This window comes from Engystomops pustulosus, chromosome 3 (assembly GCF_040894005.1).
Source record: "Engystomops pustulosus chromosome 3, aEngPut4.maternal, whole genome shotgun sequence".
NCBI lineage: Eukaryota > Metazoa > Chordata > Amphibia > Anura > Leptodactylidae > Engystomops > Engystomops pustulosus.
Window position 1 is genome coordinate 19,991,245 of NC_092413.1, and position 25,486 is coordinate 20,016,730.

At 43.6% G+C, this 25,486-nt stretch overlaps 1 protein-coding gene across 1 annotated transcript in view; it reads left to right on the forward strand.

Annotated features, from left to right (window-relative positions):
- Positions 1-25,486, forward strand: part of EML4 (EMAP like 4) — a 104,291-nt gene that overhangs the window by 61,659 nt on the left and 17,146 nt on the right. Inside the window, exons 2-12 of the mRNA XM_072140252.1 lie at positions 3,078-3,260; positions 7,165-7,288; positions 7,757-7,912; positions 12,769-12,897; positions 14,249-14,274; positions 14,611-14,643; positions 22,355-22,478; positions 23,954-24,103; positions 24,230-24,299; positions 24,639-24,749; positions 25,129-25,224. Of these exons, the coding sequence (XP_071996353.1) occupies positions 3,078-3,260; positions 7,165-7,288; positions 7,757-7,912; positions 12,769-12,897; positions 14,249-14,274; positions 14,611-14,643; positions 22,355-22,478; positions 23,954-24,103; positions 24,230-24,299; positions 24,639-24,749; positions 25,129-25,224 (1,202 nt within the window). The remainder of the gene's footprint in view (positions 1-3,077; positions 3,261-7,164; positions 7,289-7,756; positions 7,913-12,768; positions 12,898-14,248; positions 14,275-14,610; positions 14,644-22,354; positions 22,479-23,953; positions 24,104-24,229; positions 24,300-24,638; positions 24,750-25,128; positions 25,225-25,486) is intronic.

A 25,486-nucleotide genomic window follows, 5' to 3' on the forward strand; every position in this document is an offset into this window, starting at 1 on the left:
GATCATGAAAATGGGGCTCCATGATTTGGTGGAAGAAAATCCAGCACTTACTAATGGGTGGAGTGGCAGGACCAGCATGTGCCAATCCAATCAGATGGATCACAGCGCTTGTCTATCTCCGACCACCCCCATAGACAGTGTATGGAGCCGGAGAGTGGATGCTTGTCCTTCCGCTTCACCCATAAGAGAGAATGGGATTCCTCTTCTACAAACTAAAGGGGTCTGGTTCTTATGATAAGTGGGGGTCCCAGCTCTCAGGCCTTAGCCGATCTCCTAGTTATCTCCTATCCTCTGGATTGGAGTTTAAGTAAACACTTGGGACAACCCCTTTAAGAAAAGCCTTTAACCAGCTTCGACGGTTTGCCTTAAAAGATTTTGGACCACTACTTCCTTTTTTGTAGTCCCTACTAATAAACTCTCAGGTGGGCGTTCCAGGCTGACCGTTTGAGACCGCCCCTTTTACAATCGAGAGCCTAATTAGCATATCTGGCGCTAAAAATAGTAAGACCGATTGCTCCGGAATGGTGGGGGCTAGAGAAAAATTTTCAACTGCGCAGAAATCGGTGGCGTCTATTAATGGATGCATAGAAGTGGTGGATAGGGTGCCTTTAAGTGCCTTGGGTCATTGACCTCCTCTGCTCCCTGATAGTTGTCATGTGACAAGTGACTCTGCTATAAATCGTGATGGTCATAAATTGCTCCTGTATCGGGACACTGGGCCAATGCGGCCAATCGTCTTCTCAGATTTCCATTATTTCCTAAATGTACCATAAAACAAAGTCTCAGGTCTCAGCATTAATTGGACTTGCAGAAGTGGAGTCCGGGGTAGTCTGGATGCAGAAGCTGTCCCCCCCCCCCCTCGTACCTCCGCACCGCGCCAAGTCTCCTCTGCTAATCTATGGCTTAAGTGGCCAAGCAGATTCTTGGATTCCCTGCAAAATCCTTCTTCTCCTCCAGTCGTCTCGTAGATCGGGGCCATGTGTCTCGCCGGCAGATATTTTATTTTAGGTTCATGATTGGGATGTGCAGTAAATGAGTAATCGGTGAATTCCTGCTATAAAACCTGTCGCTATATTCTCCTTAGAGGAGCCATGAAATGTGCGTTCATGGAAATATATATCCCATGTACATACAGCTCCATCTCTACACATATATGTGTATGTATAGAGATGGAGCTGTATATACAGGGGGTATATATATATGTGTGTGTATGTATAGAGATGGAGCTGTATATACAGGGGGTATATATATATATATATATGTGTGTGTATGTATAGAGATGGAGCTGTATATACAGGGGGTATATATATATTATATATGTGTGTGTATGTATAGAGATGGAGCTGTATATACACGGGGTATATATATGTATGTATGTGTGTGTATGTATAGAGGTGAAGCTGTATATACAGGGGGTATATATATGTGTGTGTATGTATAGAGATGGAGCTGTATATACAGGGGGTATATATATGTGTGTGTATGTATAGAGATGGAGCTGTATATACAGGGGGTATATATGTGTGTGTATGTATAGAGATGGAGCTGTATATACAGGGGGTATATATATGTGTGTGTATGTATAGAGATGGAGCTGTATATACAGGGGGTATATATATGTGTGTGTATGTATAGAGATGGAGCTGTATATACAGGGGGTATATATATGTGTGTGTATGTATAGAGATGGAGCTGTATATACAGGGGGTATATATGTGTGTGTATGTATAGAGATGGAGCTGTATATACAGGGGGTATATATATGTGTGTGTATGTATAGAGATGGAGCTGTATATACAGGGGGTATATATATGTATGTGTGTGTATGTATAGAGATGGAGCTGTATATACAGGGGGTATATATATGTATGTGTATGTATAGAGATGGAGCTGTATATACAGGGGGTATATATATGTGTGTGTGTATGTATAGAGATGGAGCTGTATATACAGGGGGTATATATATGTATGTCTGTGTATGTATAGAGATGGAGCTGTATATACAGGGGGTATATATATGTGTGTGTATGTATAGAGATGGAGCTGTATATACAGGGGGTATATATATGTGTGTGTATGTATAGAGATGGAGCTGTATATACAGGGGGTATATATATGTGTGTGTATGTATAGAGATGGAGCTGTATATACAGGGGGTATATATATGTATGTGTGTGTATGTATAGAGATGGAGCTGTATATACAGGGGGTATATATATGTGTGTGTATGTATAGAGATGGAGCTGTATATACAGGGGGTATATATGTGTGTGTATGTATAGAGATGGAGCTGTATATACAGGGGGTATATGTATGTGTGTGTGTGTGTATAGAGATGGAGCTGTATATACAGGGGGTATATGTATGTGTGTGTATGTATAGAGATGGAGCTGTATATACAGGGGGTATATATATGTGTGTGTATGTATAGAGATGGAGCTGTATATACAGGGGGTATATGTATGTGTGTGTATGTATAGAGATGGAGCTGTATATACAGGGGGTATATGTATGTGTGTGTATGTATAGAGATGGAGCTGTATATATATATGTGTGTGTATGTATAGAGATGGAGCTGTATATACAGGGGGTATATATGTGTGTGTATGTATAGAGATGGAGCTGTATATACAGGGGGTATATATATGTGTGTGTATGTATAGAGATGGAGCGGTATATACAGGGGGAAATACATGTGTATGTATAGAGATGGAGCTGTATATACAGGGGGTATATATATATATGTGTGTGTGTATGTATATAGATGGAGCTGTATATACAGGGGGTATATATATGTGTGTATGTATAGAGATGGAGCTGTATATACAGGGGGAAATACATGTGTATGTATAGAGATGGAGCTGTATATACAGGGGGTATATATATGTGTGTGTGTATGTATAGAGAAGGAGCTGTATATACAGGGGGGATATATGTGTATGTATAGATATACACACATCCCCTGTATACACCTCTATGTATATAGCGGGAGCTGTATATACACTATGAGCCCTGATCTGAGTTGTGACATTGCACCTTCTCTTTATCATAACATTCTATATATTCTTGTGTTGCAGATGATAGTATTTCTGCGGCTAGTACGTGCGATGTGCAGGATCGCCTGTCCGCCCTGGAGCTGAGGGTCCAGCAGCAGGAGGATGAAATCACCGTCCTGAAAGCCGCCTTGGCCGATGTCCTCAGACGCCTGGCAATCTCCGAGGATCAAGTGGCGACTGTCCGAAAAGCGCCCCCTAGTAAAGGTAATTGTTGTGCTGTATAAATCTATAGGTACGGTCGCATAAAAGATCAGAAACAGCACCGCTCCTGTTTACAGGCTGAATTGGGTATTGCAGTCTGTTCATGTGAACGGGGTTGAGCCACGTTACGATCACGTTTAGGTTTGTAAGAATGAGGTGGGATTCAATGGTTTCTGTAATATTCCCTTCCTGTTTGGATCTAATTTTGTACAGGCTGCATTTCCTCTTCCTCTCTGGTTCTTATTTCCTTAGGGATCTAATGTCTGGATAGGAAGTATCGGCCATAAAATCCTAGACCTTGCAGAAATGACTATTCTAAGAAGTCCCAGGGGGCAACGGGGGTGACTGTGTCCCACCGGCTTCACTTCGCTGTGCCCATAGCTGTATAGTAGCCCTCCTTCTGCTTCAGCCATGTGACTAATACAGGTCCAGCTCCCCAACACCTCATGTTGTAGTGGGCAGACCTCGACATTGCAACAGCAGTGTATTACATGGTAACTATTGACATAAGTGCATGTACAGCATTTTACAGGAATGAGACATTTAGTCAATTTTCACTAAACTTTATGGAGGGAATTGTTAATACGGATCATCCTGCGCCTTAATAATAATAGCAGTCTGTCCGCTATAGAGAGAACAACGCTATTCCTTTGTTTATATAGCGCACACAGATTACACAGCGCTGCACAGAGCTTGTCAAATCAGTCCCTATCCCCAATGGGGCTCACAATCTAATCAACCTACCAGTATGTTTTGGAGTGTGGGAGGAAACCGGAGGACCCGGAGGAAACCCACGCAAATACGGAGAGAACATACAAACTCTTTGCAGATGTTGACCCTGGGACTTGAACCCAGGTCACCAGCAGTGCAAGGCTGTAATGCTAACCAATGAGCCACCTTCATGGCTGTTTCATGATAATGTAGACAACTGATTGATTAAAACCCACCAATGTGGTAATGTGGTCCTACTGTTTTGATATACCAGTATCGCCACACAGCAGTATGTCGGTGTGCTTGGTTTATAGTCCTTCATCCTGGTGGTAGATGTCCTGGTGTTAGGATTCCTAAACCTAGAAATGATATAGCTATAGAAAGATAGCCCTGCCCACTTGTCAGTCTGCAATAGGGGAGTGTGTCAGTGTAGATTAGGATCTAAAGTGGGGTCACCAGGATGTATAGGACAAGGACTGTTGTGGTTGGGACACATTTAATTTATTTATTTATTTTCTAAATATATTAAAGCTATAATAATTAATCCGAAAAAATATAATAAATATTTAAAATAATAATCTATCATGTATAAAGATCATAGTGAAATCATTAAGTTGATTCTTTTTCTTAATTGAATCCCACCCCCCCCCTTCTCTTTGCCTAAATATAATCATTACCCTTAATTACATTTCTGTAATAATAGCAGAACCCATTCCGTATTATAATTGTGCATTCCCCTCCTTTGATCTCGCACAATCGTTGGCTCCCGTCCTCCTCCCCAAACACTGGATCTCGTTTTACAGTCATTTCACATCTGGTTTGCGGAGCCCCAGCCAAAAAGATAAAGCGTCCCATTTTTCAGACTGTTTACCCCCCCTGGTAATTGACACATGATGTGACAGCGGCAGGAACAGAACCGGCCCAGGTGATTGATCTCTTGTTTGCTTTGGAGCCTCCATTGATTTTCTTAAGAGTCTTTTTGGTCTCGCTGGAACAAAGATGTCTTTGTGGTGGAGGTGTCATGGCGGATTAGAGTCTGGAGGAGACCCAAGAGAAGTGTAATGATTAAATTACAGCCATTATCACGTTCTAGACGAGCCGCGCTGGAGATTCCCAATATCTTCCATCCTACAGAGATATAAAATATCCCCCCCCCAGAAATCACTGCCAGAATAGGGGGTGCCAAGAGATGTCAGCCCCTGCCGATCCCCAGCTATTAGAGGGGTTGTCCATTTTTTTGGCAAATATATGTAAATTTTATACAATTTTCTAATATACTTTTGGTATGGGTTCCTTTATGTTTTCTGTATCTCTGCTTGCTGTCATTCTAAAGGTAGGTTCTTTATTTACTTCCTGTGGATAGAAGTTCATCCCTGGTCGTGTGTTTCCATCCAGGGGCACGGCTCGTTATATATCACACAGCATTGGTGATATAACGAGCCAGGGATAGAAGAGGTCGTGCACCTGTGTGACATCACATGACCAGGGATATAAGGGGCCGTGCACCCGTGTGACATCACATGACCAGGGATATAAGGGGCTGTGCACCTGTGTGACATCACATAACCGGGGGGATATAGCGAGCCGTGCACCTGTGACATCACATGATCAGGGATATAATGAGCCGTGCACCTGTGTGACATCACATGACCAGGGATATAACGAGCCGTGCACCTGTGTGTCATCACATTCTCAGGGATATAATGAGCTGTGCACCTGTGTGACATCACATGACCAGGGATATAAGGGGCCGGGCACCCGTGTGACATCACATGACCAGGGATATAAGGGGCCGTGCACCCGTGTGACATCACATGACCAGGGATATAAGGGGCTGTGCACCTGTGTGACATCACATAACCGGGGATATAGCGAGCCGTGCACCTGTGACATCACATGATCAGGGATATAATGAGCCATGCACCTGTGTGACATCACATGACCAGGGATATAACGAGCCGTGCACCTGTGTGTCATCACATGATCAGGGAAATAAGGGGCCGTGCACCTGTGTGACATCACATGACCAGGGATATAATGAGCTGTGCACCTGTGTGACATCACATGACCAGGGATATAATGAGCCGTGCACCTGTGTGACATCACAAGACCAGGGATATAACGAGCCGTGCACCTGTGTGACATCACATGACCAGGGATATAAGGGGCTGTGCACCTGTGTGACATCACATAACCGGGGATATAGCGAGCCGTGCACCTGTGACATCACATGATCAGGGATATAATGAGCCGTGCACCTGTGTGACATCACATGACCAGGGATATAACGAGCCGTGCACCTGTGTGTCATCACATGATCAGGGAAATAAGGGGCCGTGCACCTGTGTGACATCACATGACCAGGGATATAAGGAGCTGTGCACCTGTGTGACATCACATGACCAGGGATATAATGAGCCGTGCACCTGTGTGACATCACAAGACCAGGGATATAACGAGCCGTGCACCTGTGTGACATCACATGATCGGGGAAAAAAGGGGCCGTGCACCTGTGTGACATCACATGATCAGGGAAATAAGGGGCCGTGCACCTGTGACATCACATGACCAGGGGTAGATTTCTACCCACTGGATGTTAACAGTCAAAGGGGGACATTTATAATACACCAGTGCATCATGTTCCGGTATATGATATAGGCCCGCACCTCCACCTCGCCGGATACATCAGAGGGCCCCGGCTGCGCTGGCAGCGTTATAGAAGTCGTAGTTGGTGTAGTTATACAATTTTCGAGTACATTTCCTGTGTCAGTTCCTCATGGTTTTCTAGATCTCTGCAGAAAGTTATATTGGAAATATTTGCTAAAACAGGACAACCCCCGTTACAGTGAGTGGTCCTTAATGAAGCAAATGCACAGGGACCACCCACCCGGCAGTAGTGAGCATAATTAACCTGTTAAGTGCTGAACTGAGTGTCCAGAAACGGTGGGGGCTGGAGGAAATATTCCAGCTAGGCTGGAATCTGAGAAGGGAACCTAGTAAAGGGTCTAAGAGATGGAGCTGATAAAACATCCCCTTTTAGATGTGTTTACCGAGTAATAACTGGTTATATTTGATGCTTTCTTTTAGGCTTCACTGTGCGCCCATGTCGTTTTTGTGGGTCTTAAATAATAATTAGATGGCCGCCACTGGTATACGTTAAAAAAAACCCAAAACATATATATATTCTTTTTTTTAGGTCCACCCACGCTCCGTGAAGCCCATTCTATACCTTGTATAACCAATGGGGGTGCTGGAACCAGAAAGCCAACTCACACTGGATCAGTGGCTAGAAAAGATACGCTGGCGTCCGCGGCCAAAAGGTAACAATTCTAACCACTAGGAATGTGAAAAATACATTTATATGTGGACAGATATATCCTGGTGAAGATATCCCTTTAAACCCTTAAAAGGGTTTTCCCACAAACACAAGTTGAGTAGTTGTATCACATGTTTCTTGCGATGTCTAATAACAAGCTCCATCCAGAAGTTCAGGGGGGTCCTGGATGTTTATCTGCTTCAGCCAATCCGTGGCTTCCCTGGGCCCTGAGACGACACGCCTGACTTCCGAGGAATCGACGTCTCGTGGTTTGAGGAGGCCATGGATTGGCAAAAGCAGGTCTCATGACCCCCCAGCACAGGTCCAACTGACCCGAGGGACTGATCTGAACCAGGAGCCTCCAAGAATTCCCTGCAAAATCATTTTTGATGAAGTTGGAGACCTTTTTTATAGATTTTAATTTTGTCTTTTCTTTTAATTGTATTCACATTCTTTGAATTTATTCTTGCAGTAGTACCGAGAAAAAGAAAGAGAAACCTCCAGGCGTCAAAGAGGAATCAAATGAGCAAAATCAAATAAACCGAGCGTCTCCCTCATCTCCCCATCCTCCCCCACAACCTGCTCAGTCACACAGGCAGGAGGGCAGGACCCCGACCGCCAGCAAAAGGTCTCATTGTCTTCTGTGCGCTTAGGGCATCGCTGGCAGGAGCTGCAATGATATCTCTCTATAGCTTCACAGTTATGATTTTGTTGTTCTGATTTATTTTACTTTTAATTTTTTTTATTTTTTTGTTGGTGGTTTAATTTCTAAAAATGATTATGCAACAAATTTATAGTGAGAAATTAAGATCTATAATTGGGGGGGGGGTTATGTGGCAAAATATCCATCCACTAATATTCTATAGATGAATAGGGGACTTTTTTTTTCTTTCTGGGACTTCAGCGATCAGCAGAATGGGGACTGTAATTCTGACCTAAAGTGGGTGTTTGTTATACACAGGATAGTGGATAACTTGCTGATTTGGTGGGATTCCAGTGGTAGGATCTTCATGGATCACTAGAATGGGGGTCCGCGTTACCTCAAAATGAATAGAGAAGTTGTTTCCTCTCTGTTCATCTCACTGGCTCTTATGGAGATAATTGAGCGTATTACACAGCTACTCCCGTCAGTGCAATAAACAGTAAATAGAGCGACATCGCGCATGCTCGATCTTCCACTCCATTTATTTAGGGTTCAACAGACCCCTGTACTGGTGATCGGTTAGGGTTCCACCACTCGGTCCCCCCTGTAGTCTGCAGGTCCCTTGATCCACCCACTAAGAGGTCTTTGCAGGTCCCTTGGTCCACCCTGTAAGCGGTCCCGGACGTCCCTTGGTCCACCAATTCTTGGAAGAATGTCAAAAAACATGTTTTAAAAATATCAGTAATCCTTACCCTAAAAGGTCTTCCCCGATGTCTTTCAGGGTATCCCCCTAGCCTCTCCAGACCCGTGCATAAAAGCATTGAATGGGATTGAGAAAAGATGGAAGCTCCTTTCCAAAAAAGGCTCCACTCTTATCTATGGCCTGTGTCTACTTCTCTAGTCAATGTAGCCAAGCTGCAGTGCTCTGCATGGCCAGTGGGCAAGAGTGGCGCCATTTCTATAAGTGACATCTATGAAGAAGAGCTTCGTCAGTCTGCAGAACGGCTTGAAATCTGTTGCCGTTTTGAGGGACAGGACAATAAGTTTTTGTATTCTTGTCCAAGTCTTTCCTTTAGTCCTCTGCTTCTCTGCCAAGTCCCAGAGTATTTATTTTAATAGTAAACTCTCTTAGAATGGGTTGATCACTCATTAATAACTCATATATTTTAACCCACGACTGATTTTGGGTGATTAATCAATTAGCATTAATAATCCGCCCCCTTACTTGGCTCTGAGCGGAGGCGGCCATGGCGGAGCACTTACCACCAAGTGTTATGTCAGAGCTTGTTGGGAATGATATCTGAAACGTCTTTAACACACAGATGGGATGATAAAACGCCGGCACAATCACATACAACCTCAATTATACATTGTGCTTTAGTGTTAGCAGTTTTTTTTGTATTCTAGAAAGCTTCAAGGGGTTGGCCACTAATATAAACTTTTGGACACTCTCTTAATAGCTTGCGTTCAGACATTGCCTATACACATGGTTTACATTCCATTAACATTAAGGTTACACTGTGTTTGCATAAGCAGAAGTTAAGCACAACGCAGCAATGTGGTCTCCCATATTTTACGTAAGTTGACAAAGTCCAGCTGCAGGACTCGGGACTTCCTGTGACGTCCCGTGTCCTGCTGCTGGGAATGGAGGGGGCTGTGCAGTCACAACTGTATGTACACCACCTCAGTCATGGCCTCAAACGGTGGTTGTTTGGAGATGCGGATGTTCTTGACACCCCTGTCCAAACACTTGTATGGAAGTGGTTATCATGGAGGGGGTGCTGCACACTAATGACTGCACGGCCTCCTCCATCCACCTGGTCCACCTCACAGGAAGGTCCAAGTCCTGCTGCCCAGGCGTCACGTTACCTGCAACTCCTGTAGGCTATGCAGAAACAAAGTACCGTATAATATGAAAAACCCCTTATTAATAATAAGACCTTATAGTTACCCTGGTAAAGATGTGTATAATTGGCCATTCTACCTATAATAAAGAATAGTGTTTATTTTTTATCTCCCTCTTTTTTTATTCTTTGATCTAAAAATAATCTGATCACATCTTGTCCTGCTGTGTAATGAGATGTCATCAATGGGGAACATGGACACAAGTGTCACCAAAGGGGAAATGAAGAATTAATTGGGGTTACTTGAAGTCAGTCATCTGTCTGTCCAACACATGGATGTGTAGGCCCTTCAAAACATGCATGCCGAGCTGAGCGTTCATGGTTTTTGGAGTTGGAGGTTCAAAGAGATGGTTTCTGGACTGCTCCCTGTTTTGTGTTTGGTATCCTTACAGTAGCGGCCCAGGAGATCTGTAGAGACATACCTTGGTGCATTTTAGTAGTGACAACTCTGCTGCTCTTGCAAGGGCTCTGGGTGGGTCTTTTAACCTGAAGAGCATTCTGCTCTTTGAACTGAGCTGTACCACTGCCCCTCCCCTCTTCTAGTTGTAGTAGCTGTATCAGGATTTTGATTGGATTCTTACAGGAGACACAGGAGCTGAGGGGAGGGGCTGCAGAACAGTTCATTGTAAAGAGCAGAAAGCTCTTCAGGCTAAAAGACCCACCCAGAGCACTTAAAGGAGTGAGAATCCTCGATTTATAAATTCATTTTGCAGTCTTTCGGCCACTTACTTACACACACAAAGGTATAGTTACACATCTCTCCAGGGCCGGTACCTTCCACTGTCTGCAGTAATATTATGGTCAAAATTCCTGAGGAATCCCATTAAAAGCAATTTGGTGAATATCTTCCCAATATTGAAGGGATGGGATATCCACTTTGTCGCAACAGTCATCAGAGATTATCCTCCCAATCTCAATATTCACAAAATCTGATGGTATATGGAGACGCTGAGGGCTTGTATCTTCTGAGGAGGCTTTTTATCTGTAGTATTTTAACATTTTTATTAATTTTAAACTTTTTTTATTTTTTATTTTTCCCCTTCCTTCTCATATCGTTGCAGCTCCTGCCACAGGTTGATGCTTTCATAAATTTTTTTTTTTGCACCCTCCTGTTCTAAAAATTGACCCCTTCTAATCCTCGCTTGGTTGTCAGCTCTTTTCTGCTTGTGTGATTTCACACATCTGTCAGACTAATCCCCTACTAAGTAGACACCAAACAACAGCTTGACGCAGCTTGAGGTCTCCAGCTTTACGCTTCATGGGAAGGAGGCAAATCATTGGCGAGGCGCATGTTCTTGTGGTGGTCGCTGAGTCTGCTTGTTTCTCCTGTTACATCTGTTTTGTGGTTTTCTGTCACTTGCTGGGACTTGTTGTCCTTATTAACTATTTGTTCTCTTTTCCCTTTTCAAACTTACCCAGGTTTATTGGTTCTTCTGTTAAAGGGAACCTGACTTTTTTAACCAGTAAACTACCTGCTCCCTCGGGGTATGAGAGATCCTTTTAAGCATTCCTTTTTTAATGTTCGAAATTACCCTTTTACCTACAAAAATAAAACCCCATCAGGTCATATGTAAATGAGCTGAGAAGAGTCGCAGGAAAAGTCACTTTTTGCCTCAGAGTTGTTACCTTGAGAGGTTGATGCTTGAAACGCAGCTCCATAGCATCCAGTTTTAAAATCTAAAAATCTAGTCTGGTTTCTGCACAGCTCCCGAATGGAGTGCAGCTGTTTGTGTGTAGATGGATGGATGTCGCGGAGCTGTGTGCACATGCGTGGATGGATGTAGCGGAGCTGTGTGCACATGCGTGGATGGATGTAGCGGAGCTGTGTGCACATGCGTGGATGGATGTAGCGGAGCTGTGTGCACATGCGTGGATGGATGTAGCGGAGCTGTGTGCACATGCGTGGATGGATGTAGCGGAGCTGTGTGCACATGCGTGGATGGATGTAGCGGAGCTGTGTGCACATGCGTGGATGGATGTAGCGGAGCTGTGTGCACATGCGTGGATGGATGTAGCGGAGCTGTGTGCACATGCGTGGATGGATGGATGTAGCGGAGCTGTGTGCGCATGCGTGGATGGATGGATGTAGCTGAGCTGTGTGCGCATGTGTGGATGGATGGATGTAGGAGAGCCCTGTGCGCATGTGTAGGAGGATGGAGGTAGCGGAGTTGTTTGGGGTGGATGGATGTAGTGCAGCTGTGTGCACATGTGTAGGTGGATGGAGGTAGCGGGGTTGTGTGGCTTGGATGGATGTAGTGCGGCTGTTTGCGCACGTGTAGGTGGATGGAGGTAGCAGAGTTGTGTGGGGTTGCGTGTAGCGTGGCTGTGTGTGCATGTGTAGATAGATGTAGTGACTAAAGCTGTGAAGCTGTGTGTACGTATGGATGGTTCTAGCGGAGCTGTGTGCGCTTTGCTTTTGTCGGAGGAAACTGGGAGGTTTTTTTTTTTTTTTGAATGGTGTCAAATATATTTTTCCTTTTTTTTTTTTTTTTTTACCACATCTAAATCTGGGGTGCGACTTAAAGACTGAAAAATATAGTAAGTGGAATGTTAAAAAGGATATCTTATTCCCTACCGGTTATTACTGGTGAAAATGCTGGTGACTGGTTCTCTTCTAGCAGAACCCCTCAGTGTGGATGGCCTGTTCTATGTCCACTCACATGTTCTTTTTAAAAGCGATTTTGCTTTTTTTTTTGGCCTGAAATCTCCAGAGATATTGGACTGAAGAGGATCCGGGAGCTTTGCTGGGTCTCCGTTGGCCATGTCTCTGCTTTGCTGTATTCACCTGTTCTGCATGGACTTGTAGTAACCAGCTTTTCCTTCTTCCAGCGTGGTCTCTATTAATCCTCTTCACGTTCCGTCCTCTCACGGAATGTTGGCTATTATAAATAAGGTTATTTCATTTCTTAATTCCTGCTTTTTTTTTTTTCTTTTTAGTGTAAAACGAATCTCCAGTGTAGACAAGTCACACAACGCGTGGGACAATTCTGATGAGGGTCGAAACAGACTCATGAGAGCGGCTTCCACGTCAAAGTTAACTTCTAAGTCGAGCAAACCTTCCGAGAAGTAAGTATTCACTCATGAGGTTATCCAGAATCCAGCTGGGTGCTGATAACAAGGAACCATCTACCCAGATCATCTTTCTGTGCTGGTGGCCTCCTCCGCCTTTTGTAGAAGGGTCATTGGTTTGGCTTATAATTATCTTCATTCATATTCTATGTGTGTGTGTGTGTGTGTATATGTATGTGTGTGTATATGTATGTGTGTGTATATGTATGTGTGTGTGTATGTATGTGTGTGTGTATATATGTGTGTATATGTGTGTGTGTATATATGTGTGTGTGTGTGTATATATGTGTGTGTATATGTATGGATGGATTAAATTAGAGAGAGAGAGATTGTGGTCATGTGTCTAATTGGGTTCTAAAGCTGGTTATGTAGTTGTATAGTCAGTGTGCACCAGCCATGAGGCGAGTTGAGTCTCTCTCCTCAGACGGCACCACTTGCGGCAAGAGTGGGGGCAGGTCCTGACACTTAAAAATGGTAACCCTACTAAAGACATACTTGTATATTTCTACTGCATGGGGTGGGGTGGAGCGACATGCCTTAGGCAGCAGAGATTTTTGGTACACCTCTGTTCATAGTGATTGGACACCTTGAAATACAACATGCCTGACTATTTGATGTTAGGAGGAAAAATAGATTCCCCCATAGTTTATTGAATGGTTCAGCCAACATTAAAGGCGTCTTCTAAAACTCCTGGAAAAACTTTCTTTGCAGTAGGGGTGACAAAATAAAGTTTATCCCCGTGCTCCAGATCTCGTTTACAGTGTCGTGGGCGTCTTTTGCTTTGCCTGCACTGGAAGGGCTTTTGACCACGAGACCCAGTGCGGCCAATAAGTGGCTTCAGTGGACCCTGGGATGTCACATGAGACTTGGGGAGCCCATGACTTTTGGACCCGTTGGCAGCGCGGAAGGACTAGAGGATATCATGATGCTGGTGCTAGAGCAGGGTTAGTATCCCAGCCCCTTAGAGGAGGGGGGTGGGGATTCTAATATTCCTAGAAATTTCCTTTTAATCTATTGTATGTTCCAGCATTGTGTGTAATGTATGTGTACCATCCATGTGTGTGCATCTGTATGTGTAATGTATGTATGTGTTTATCTGTATGTGTAATGTGTGCATATCGTATGTGTGGTGTATGTATGTATGTGTGTAGTGTGTATATCTGTGTGTGTGTGTAGCATGTGTGTGTGTCTTTGTATTGGTTTCACAATTTTATCATTTTTTTTTCTTCCACCACTAAATGACTGAAGATATTCACCCCGAGCACCTTGCTCGCTACTTCTTCATGCTGCACCCAGCTACTTTACCATCTGTAACGTTCAAGTAATGCCCAATTATTTTTGTTTTCAGGCATAAAGATATTGTCGTCAGCCCAGGTAAAAAAAAAAACAAAAACAAAAAACCTTACTCAGACTGTGCAGTTCTTCTTTTTTTTTTTTTTTTTTTTTTTTTTTTTTTTTTTTTTTTACACCATTGTGGTTACTTCTTTTCTTGTAACTTTAACCAGCAGTATCACGTTTCTTTTAGTTTTCTTTTCTGCCATAAGACACGTTGTAATGCACAGATCCGTGACTCATGATGTGTGTTTTGATTAATTGTCCATTTTTATATAAATTTAAAAAAAAAAAAAAAAAGTAGCCGCACGATTACATGCTAAACAGACTGAAGCAATGACTCGAGATTAAGTTGTTTTACTTCTGTCTCAAAACCAGCCAAAATGTCGACCAGAGAAAAAAACAGCCAAGGTAAGATTCAGCTCGGGACTGTGCAGCTTGGCCCTTTCCACTTTTATAACTTCTTTTGATCTTGCATTCTTTTGCATCTAAATCAAAAATATAATCTTTGGCATGAAGACTTTGTGTACTGCTATCTTTGAGAGGGATACCTTCCGTCTTCTGATGCCTACAATACCTGCTTGAACACAGTGACCGGCAGTGATAGTCCTGATTACCCTGCCCAGACACAAAGATTAACAGTTAGAATCCTGACTACTCCGCCCACACACAGTGATTGGCAGAGAGAGGCCTGATTACTCCACCCACACACAGTGATTGGCAGAGAGAGGCCTGATTACTCCACCCATACACAGTGATTGGCAGAGAGAGGCCTGATTACTCCACCCACACACAGTGATTGGCAGAGAGAGGCCTGATTACTCCACCCACACACAGTGATTGGCAGAGAGAGGCCTGATTACTCCACCCACACACAGTGATTGGCAGAGAGAGGCCTGATTACTCCACCCACACACAGTGATTGGCAGAGAGAGGCCTGATTACTCCACCCACACACAGTGATTGGCAGAGAGAGGCCTGATTACTCCACCCACACACAGTGATTGGCAGAGAGAGGCCTGATTACTCCACCCACACACAGTGATTGGCAGAGAGAGGCCTGATTACTCCACCCACACACAGTGATTGGCAGAGAGAGGCCTGATTACTCCACCCACACACAGTGATCGGCAGAGAGAGGCCTGATTATTCCACCCACACACAGTGATCGGCAGAGAGAGGCCTGATTACTCCACCCACACACAGTGATCGGCAGAGAGAGGCCTGATTACTCCACCCACACACGGTGATTGGCAGAGAGTCCTGACTACCCGAGCAAGGTGGCCTTAATTAGGTGACGTCTTTGCAAGGAGAACTTACTCCCTGATTACCCTTCCAACACAGTGTGTGTGGGAGTAATCAGGACTTTTCCTGCCAGTGATTGACAGTGAGTCCTGTTTAACCCCACCCATACACGATTACCCCGGCAGCATAGTGACAGTCTTGATTAACCCTCCCACACGTAGTGATTGACATGGAGAGTTCTGATTACCCCACCCACAGAATTTTTTTTTTTTTAAATGCCCCTTTAATAATGCAGACCTCTAGATGATTTCCTCCCCTTTTCTCGGGCTGTTAACGCTTTGGCTTCCTGCTGGCTTCACTGACAGAAAAAAATAAACTCTTCTGAAATTGCTGCAAAATCTTCTCTCTAATCTTCCTGCAAACTCTGCTTTAGCATGCAATCTCCCTAATCTGTGCATGCCTTTTTATGCATGTTCAATGGTATCCATCATGAAATTTCATACAGTCGAAAGCTGACGCGGGCGAACACGAGAACATGCGTCCGCGCAGCCCTCGCAGGCGGTCACTACTGTGCATATGGAGTGGAGACCTACATTTTTTTTTTAATATATTTTCTGTACTTTTTTGGCTACATGGTTCTAGCAGTGTGTAGACTTTAGTGATAGAACTAGTAGCGATCAGTGTGTTTGTCCTATAGATAGGATCTAGATCCTAGAATATCTGACTTTATAGTGTAAAGAATATTTTAAATGACTTAAATTCTATGATGTGCCAATACTAGAAGTGAACAAAGTTTGCCCTTGAAGTAATGTGAGCGAATGGGGTTGCTGCACAAAAAAGCTGAACACAGAAAAAAATTTTGAAAAATTTTAAATAATCAATTTTATTTTTTAAAATGGTTAATATATAGGGTTGTGACTGCAGCAATCGCCACAATCACTTTAACTAAATATGACTCCGCTATCTATGACCATACAACGAGAGTTGTAGATACAATTAGGCTTGGACTTCGAGTCGATTTTAACTTAAAGGGAACCAGTCATCAGCTATTGACCTAATAAACAACAACCAGAATATTGTCAAGCAGCGTAACACCTTCTAGTTATTTTCTCTTTCATGGCCCAGTGTGGTGGCATCATCCAGAAAATCAATTTTGAAGTGAGATGTAAATCAAGGAGGAGAAGAGTTTAACACTGAAGTCAGGGTGGGGAGCTCTGAACACCTCCTCCTCTATGATCTCCTCTATGATCTTGATAGTGATGTCTCTGGGTGCAGGACCATCAATTACAGTGATGGGGCTTTCTAAGGAAGAGAGAGCTTGACTTCAGTGTTAAACTCTCCGCCTCCTTGACTTTATAAAAGCAATTGACATCTCATTTCAAAGTAGATTTTCTCGATGATGCCACCGCACTGGGCCATGAAAGAAACCTGTTCTGGAAGGTGTTCAACTGCTTGACAACATACTGGTAGCGGCTTATTAGGTCAATTTCTGCTGCCAGGTTCCCTTTAGCATTGGTGTCTGATATAGAGGGGAGTTGATCAGTTCAAAGCCTATAGTTTGTGTAAGGGTTTCTCTTGTCATAACAATAGGCAATCGCTTAGGTTTCCATCATTGGGACACCCCGATCTCTAGAATGTGGGGTTCTTGTGATTCCCTCTTTGAATGAAGCGGTGGCTTCCCATTTGCAGAAATTTTGCAAAGCTACCTACCATTAATAATTCTTCAGTATGGTAGTTTAATAGTAGTTGATGGTTGGGGTTGCATCAATTGACTGCTATAAAATTGTATTCCGGAGTATATTCTCCTCTCTAGACTGAGATGAGTGCGTGATCTAGAATCTATAATTATTGCAGCACTGCTTCCTCGCTTTATGGCTTTATGCTTAGCAGTAAGATCACACAGTCCTCCATTGCTGGATCGGAGACGTCTCGCCGATTTCTGTTATGTCTGGTCTGTGTCTGTCTGGTAAATCGCTTGGCTGAAGGAGAACAAAGAATTTTGCAGATTTTTAATATCACCACAAATATTTCTTTCATGTTCCCTGGTATAAAATAAGAAGTACAATTTCCCTTTTGTTTAAACGTTCTATATAAAACGTCGTTGACATGGCAGCTCCAGATGGTGTCCGGTTATGCTGTAAACACACCTGGGAGCAGTTATTTTCCAGTCAATATATAATATAAAAAGTAGCACAAAGCTGAAAGATGTTTGGCGCATGCAGCAGAAATGTATAAAATGAGAAGACAACGTTAGCGTAGGAAAACGAAGAAGGGTCATCCTGGGGCACATGTCCGTGGCAGGCAGTGTCTCGCAACGATGAATCATTCCATTACGCTTTCTTATGGCTTCCAGTGATTGGCTATCATTGTCACATGACCCGATGTAGGACCCTTCGATTCACCGATTCAACCACATTTTTTTCTTTCAACTTCATTGTTACAGTGAATTTGGTCATGTTGATTATGCTTCCTGCTATCTTCTTTAGTCTCTTTACTCTCAGATGGGTGGTCCTCGGTGGTCTCTGACTGAATTAGTGATAGAAGCCAGTATAAGCCAAGGTGATCCCTCCACCTCCAGTGATAGAAGCCTATGAGTGTAAGCCAAGATGAGGAGACGCTGGAGGTGATCTCTCCACCTCCAGTGATAGAAGCCTATGAGTGTAAGCCAAGATGAGGAGACGCTGGCGGTGATCCCTCCACCTCCAGTGATAGAAGCCTATGAGTGTAAGCCAATATGAGGAGACGGTGGAGGTGATCCCTCCACCACCAGTGATAGAAGCCTATGAGTGTAAGCCAAGATGAGGAGACGCTGGAGGTGATCCCTCCACCTCCAGTGATAGAAGCCTGTGAGTGTAAGCCAAGATGAAGAGACGGAGGTGATCTCTCCACCACCAGTGATAGAAGCCTATGAGTGTAAGCCAAGATGAGGAGACGCTGGAGGTGATCTCTCCACCTCCAGTGATAGAAGCCTATGAGTGTAAGCCAAGATGAGGAGACGCTGGAGGTGATCTCTCCACCACCAGTGATAGAAGCCTGTGAGTGTAAGCCAAGATGAGGAGACGGTGGAGGTGATCTCTCCACCACCAGTGATAGAAGCCTATGAGTGTAAGCCAAGATGAGGAGACGGTGGAGGTGATCTCTCCACCACCAGTGATAGAAGCCTATGAGTGTAAGCCAAGATGAGGAGACGGAGGTGATCTCTCCACCACCAGTGATAGAAGCCTATGAGTGTAAGCCAAGATGAGGACACGGTGGAGGTGATCTCTCCACCTCCAGTGATAGAAGCCTATGAGTGTAAGCCAAGATGAGGAGACGCTGGAGGTGATCTCTCCACCACCAGTGATAGAAGCCTATGAGTGTAAGCCAAGATGAGGAGACGGTGGAGGTGATCTCTCCACCACCAGTGATAGAAGCCTATGAGTGTAAGCCAAGATGAGGAGACGCTGGAGGTGATCTCTCCACCACCAGTGATAGAAGCCTATGAGTGTAAGCCAAGATGAGGAGACGCTGGAGGTGATCTCTCCACCACCAGTGATAGAAGCCTATGAGTGTAAGCCAAGATGAGGAGACGGTGGAGGTGATCTCTCCACCACCAGTGATAGAAGCCTATGAGTGTAAGCCAAGATGAGGAGACGGTGGAGGTGATCCCTCCACCACCAGTGATAGAAGCCTATGAGTGTAAGCCAAGATGAGGAGACGCTGGCGGTGATCTCTCCACCTCCAGTGATAGAAGCCTATGAGTGTAAGCCAAGATGAGGAGACGGTGGAGGTGATCCCTCCACCACCAGTGATAGAAGCCTATGAGTGTAAGCCAAGATGAGGAGACGGTGGAGGTGATCCCTCCACCACCAGTGATAGAAGCCTATGAGTGTAAGCCAAGATGAGGAGACGCTGGTGGTGATCTCTCCACCACCAGTGATAAGTTTTAAAATTCTGAACCCTAAGAAACACACTGTAATTGTCCAATCAGGTATAGCGGAATTTATTAAATGAAAACGGAGCACCGGTTGGTTTCTATAGACAAGTCAAGGTTTTGTTATTGAAGCCCTTAGAAACCGATTTATGGAAACCGATTGCCAAAAGAAACCAATCACAATGCAGCTTTCATGTTCCCAAAGAAGTTTATTTAGTACAGGCTGAATTATGACTGGGTGCTAAGGGCAACACGTTCAGTTTGATTTGCAATATTATTTATCAAAACTATGGGGGGGGGATTTATCACATGTTTCTTAAAACAGAACTGTTCTAGTTGCCCATATCAACCAATCATTTTTCCACAGCTGTTTATAAATTTAAAGCTGAAATTGGATTGGTTTCCATGAGCAACTAGAACAGCTTTACCTCAGAAACTTGATGATAAATCCCCCTCTATGACTCAACTTCCCTCAATTTTATCAAAATTGCCTGAGGTAAAAACTGTGGACCATGGAAACCAATCACAGCTTAGCTTTCATTTTATAATTGGCTGTGGGAAAATGAAAGTTGTGCTCTGATTGGTCGCAACTGGAAAAGTGCTGCTCTCATACGTTTCTGCCAAATCTCCCTCATGTAATTGTTTACATTGGTCAACAAGGCAATTTTTTCTGTCAGACCTTCTGTCAGGAAAAAATACCACAAAAATTCTGTGAAAGTAACGCTCACAAAACATTAGTGTGACCAAGGCTTTATTAGATAGGGTTTTTACGTGACTAACCAGGACTCCTTGGTATTTTCCATATTTCATGAGCAATGAGTCAAATAACAGGCCTTGCGATGATATATTACACACCTCACGTCCACTAGTGTATTATATTACTAGTAATACCAGAAATATTCCCAACAATCCTGATGACATCTCAAGGCATCGAGTCCTCGAACCAAAATTTATAAGCCATAAAACATATTTATAATGTCTTACCTCATATAGGGAGACATTAATAGGAATGTTCTTTCATGCGTTTTATTATTTCTTATATTCGATAATGTTTTTAGCCCGGTGATTAGTTAAACAGAAGGCGCAAGCCATTAAAGAGTATTCACAGCTCTTTTTTATAGTCTTACCAGAAACTTGCTTAACTTCAATTTAGCTCAAATTTTGGCCATATTTTTTACTTTATGATTTGGGGGAGGAGTAGGGGGTAATCTGGACAATGCTAATGCCTGTTATTTGAAGGGACCTCAAAAGTTAAAGGAAGGTCCCAAGAAGTGAGAGATCAGTTGAAGTCTTTAGTTTTACTACAGCGCCACCTCAGGTTAATCCAAGTATTACATAGTTCTCTTGTACTGGAATCTCCATATTATACAGTGGCATCGTAGATCCTCTAGATCCCAACACACTTCCAGGTGTCCCCTGGCTCAGTACAGGACTATTCAGACACCAGCATGCCTTTTATTCTGGCTCCCGATCCAATTCTGCTAACAAGGTGATGATGAAAAGGTGCTTGGGCTGGTGAATTGTGTCCACTTGGACCCCTTTTCCTCAAATTTCGGACATGAGACGTTAAGCAAATTTTAGGTATTTCTGATTTACTAGGTGCACTGCTGGTGGCCAAAGAAAACTCAACTCACTGGACCCATGGCACCTTAAAGGGGGTTTCCCACAAACTAAAGTTAGGCCCTATCCACAGGATAGGGCCTAACTTGCTGATCAGTGGGAGTCTCAGTGCTGAGACTCCCACAGATCGTAAAAACAAGGGGTCTGTTGGACTCCTCACTGCCCCTCAGACTAATGGATTAATGGAGCGGAACTGTCATGTGCTGCCGATGTCTCCATTAGTCTGACGGAGCGACGAGAGGTCAGACGGACCCCTCGTTTTCGAGATCTGTGGTGCTCTTAGCACTGAGACCCCCACTGATCAGTAAATTAGAGCCCGATCCCGTGGATAGGGCCTAACTTTAGTTTGTGGGAAAACAATTGGTGGATGTCCAATTCTGGGACCCCACTAATAACGAGAGCAGTCTCTCCAATTTGAATGGAGCATCCAGCCTCTTCAGTACCTTGGGAGCATCTTTAAACTCCTGAGCACAGCTCTGGTATCTCCTATATCTTCATATAACAGATGGGAGTTGGGAGATCTGAAGTTTATTACATTCCCGTCAAATTGAATGGAGTGGCAGGCTGCTTGGTCAACCTGTAGCTCCATCACTTAGAGAGAACAGGACTCCGTTATCGGTGGAGCACTTTGTACAACCCACTCTACATCCCAAAGACATACAGGAGGTTTAGTGGTCCAAAACCACCTTTAATTAAAAACGTGAACAATATTCCATTTTTCAATACTTCATCTGATGATACCACTTAATGGCATCTCATTGACCCTTTACTAAAGGGTTAGGACTCCTGAGGGTGTAAGTACATACAGTGCTGCCCCGGTGACCTCCTATTAGCTCATTGTAGCCGAGTTATTTTCTGAGGCTGTGAAATATCAGAAGATGGTGTAAAGAATAACACCCAGTTACCATTAGTGTGAGACGTGTTGGAAAATTCCAAGTCTGCTCTCGACGTTTGTTCTGCGATAATATTTGCTTTTGTTCCATATGAAGAGTCTATGGGGAGCGCAGAATCTAAATATTTCAATGTTCTCAGCTCCGCTACCCTATTATTAACCCCATAGAGCAATTCTCCAGCTTTCTCTCTGTTCACATCCTCTTAGATCTGTCTAATATTTTCATTTGCAGCTGGTTGCAGAACATCTCCCCCACTACCCCTCTACACCGAGTATTACCAGCAATTCGGTCATTCACCTCTGCATGTTGACTGCTCTCTCGAGGAAGTCAATCTGGCTCTTACAATGGCTGACCTGATCTCCAGCCGTTTCACCTTTAAGGCCACATAGCGGAATGTACATGTTTTTCATTGACTGACGCCATGCGGAATCTTCTTGTCTTGTTTCTGTAGAAGGAGAATACATTAAGATGTTTATGAGAGGCCGACCAATCACAATGTTCATTCCTTCGGACGTGGAGAACTATGAAGACATAAGAACGGAGCTGCCACCTGAGAAGTTAAAACTGGAGTGGGTGTATCCTTTTGTCTGACGTTGTGATGTACTTAATTTAAGGTGGGACTGAATCTGCCTGAAGAACGTGGTGTATTATTAGGAAAAGTATTTGTAAGGAGTCGTTTTCTTTTGCGTTTTTTTTTTTTTGTTCTCAAGGTGTTTAGGCCACCACCAGAGATGTCCGGCTGTACTTTACTCTCCAGTTATCTTTTTAAGAACACTTAGCACGTGTAAGATTGGTTTAGGCTGGTGTGTGCTTTCCAAGAACCATGTTACACGTGCTGGCCTCGATCCCTGGATGGACAAATCAGCCAAAATCACTTGATCATCTACTCCGTCAGATGGCCAGCACATGGTCCATGTTTCTCAGACGGAAGTTGGTCCTCTGAAACTATATGAACATTCAAGAAAGAGATGTCACTAGTAGAGATGAGCAGACCCTCTACGTTCTAGGTCGGGTTCTTCCCAATTCGGCATATATAATTTGCCAGGGGCTACCTTTGTTACCCAGTTGTCCATTTGCAGGATTGGCTGTTAGTCTAACCCGTACACATTACCTGATTTGGCATATGGACAAATTTGGACGTCCACTCATCTCTAATCACTAGTAATTGGTCAAGGTCCATGACGTGAACAGAAGACGTCAACCTTATAGAGCCACTACTTGGCCTTACTCTTTTTTTTTTTAGTTGCCTGAAAATATCTTCTTTTGAATAACGTGGTGGTTACACCTTCATGGTATTCCTAGAATAAGCCATTTGATTGGTGAAGCCCTCCCCGCCACACCAAATAATCAGTGATTGGATTGAAGCAGGACTCCATCATTTAGTGCATCTGTCAGGTGGTAGGACTCTCGTGGAGGTGAAGGGGTGTCCTGCAGTGTGGATGGACTGTAAAAACCTTAGTTTCTTTCTAACCGTAGGCCCAACTGCACTGAGCCGGTGCTTTGGGCTGTCGAACCGTCACAGATTAACTACTAATATCCTATGAAAATGTGGTTCTAATCGTGCCCAGGAAACCCCTTTAATGTCTAACAGACTGACAGAAGGATCCCCACGTTGCACTGTGTTTCTATGACCCCTACGGTCATTGATTGAAGTCATAGTTGACCTCCACTTTCTTCAGTCTCCTAAGTACAGTGAGGAGAAAAGTTGGACTTGGGATCCACGATCTAGACATACATTGGAGCCATTGTGTTCCCATTGATCAAATGTCAATCGTAGGAAAACTTTCAATTGTTATGTTTTATTTAGGGAGCAAAGTTATTCAACAACCAAGTGAACCAGTAGCTGCCTCGTTCTAATAACTGGCTGCACAACTTTTAGCGGTAAGAATTGTAGCCCAACTCATCCTAAAATTTGATATCTCTACATAACAGAAAATGTAGAACTTGATACGTCTGGGAGAATGAAATTGGGTCACATAATTTCTGAGAAAATTCCCACCCTGTACTGTAACTTCTCAGACTTCATTCACCTTAACGGCACGTGATAAAGATACGGTTATCGTGGAAGAGACTGTCGCGCTAATGTTTACCTCCTCCCTACCGGAGAAATTGTATATTTCATTGCGTCTGTCGTCGTACTGTTCAACTACGAGGAGAGAACTCAGCGACATTATCTGGGTCACACAGATTGCGTTAAATGGTAAGAACAACCAGTGTGGGAGCAGCCGTGTTTTTCTAGATGCCCCTTTTGAAGGGCAGTTTTTGTCTTATGATTATGTGTTTGTATCAATCATTGAAATCCTTTCCTTCCTTTTCCCGGGTGCAGCATCGCTCTCCATCCAGACAAAATCAGAATCGCCACAGGACAGATTGCAGGAGTGGACAAGGATGGAAGGGTAAAGACCACCCCCTCAAAACTAAAAGGGGATGGGGCAAATTTATCATACGCTGGGGCTAATTGCCGTGATTAATCTGGCCCAATGTGTCTTTTCTGAATAAAGTCGGGCAGTCCGCGTGTCATTTACTGCATCTAATGCCAGTTGATATAAGGCTGTCTAGTCTAAGTTTGCCCATCTATGTGTTGACACCCCAAAAATGCATTCTAAAACATTCTGTGACCATTGTAGGTCCAATCACCTGGACCTGCACATCAAAACTAACTTTCATCTTCTGACAATAGTTTTATAAAATAGCTTCAAGACCTATAACCTATTTTTGCTTTGTATTTTGTGCAGCCTCTACAACCTCACGTTAGAGTCTGGGACTCGGTTAGCCTATCCACGTTGCAAGTCATCGGCCTTGGAACCTTCGAGCGTGGAGTTGGATGCCTGGATTTTTCCAAAGCGGTAATATTTACTGATACAGTTTGTATACGGTTTGTCAAGCCAGTGGAATAATTTGATCATTGGTGGTCTGGACGGCTTGTCATGGGTGGGAGGGGATCGTAGGAGGTAACATAGTTGACTGATTTTGGTTTAGGAAACAAAGCATCCACATTATGTAACATGACTATGTAATATGACTTGATGGGACCCCTACTAATCACAAGAACAGGGGCCCCGTTCTCTATAATGAATTTGCTTCATTCAAAACTATGGAACCAACCTACTCACTCCATCAATTAATGGCCCGGACCCTGATTCTGATGATCTGTGTCGGACCACAACCAATCAGATTGTTGTCCCAAATCCCCTTTATCACTGATATGGTTTTGTTGTGTTTTAGGACTCTGGGGTACATTTGGCAGTGATTGATGACTCCAATGAACATATGCTAACTGTATGGGACTGGCAAAAGAAGTCAAAAGTCGCTGAAATAAAGGTAATTTATTTATAAATAAAATCCAACTTTTTTATATTTTTTATTATAAATTAGTTTTATTTTATTGTATATTTCTGTCCGATATTCGGCAAAGCCTAAAATTGACAGAAACCAATAACATGGCATAGCCCTGCCACCGGCCTCAAGCATTGAGCTTCAAAGAAGATGCCGCTTTCTTATAATAAAATTCAAAACTTAGAGATGAGGTTTTATATTTCAGATTTTTTTTGCTCCAGCATAGAAAGCGTGAGACGGAGCCGGC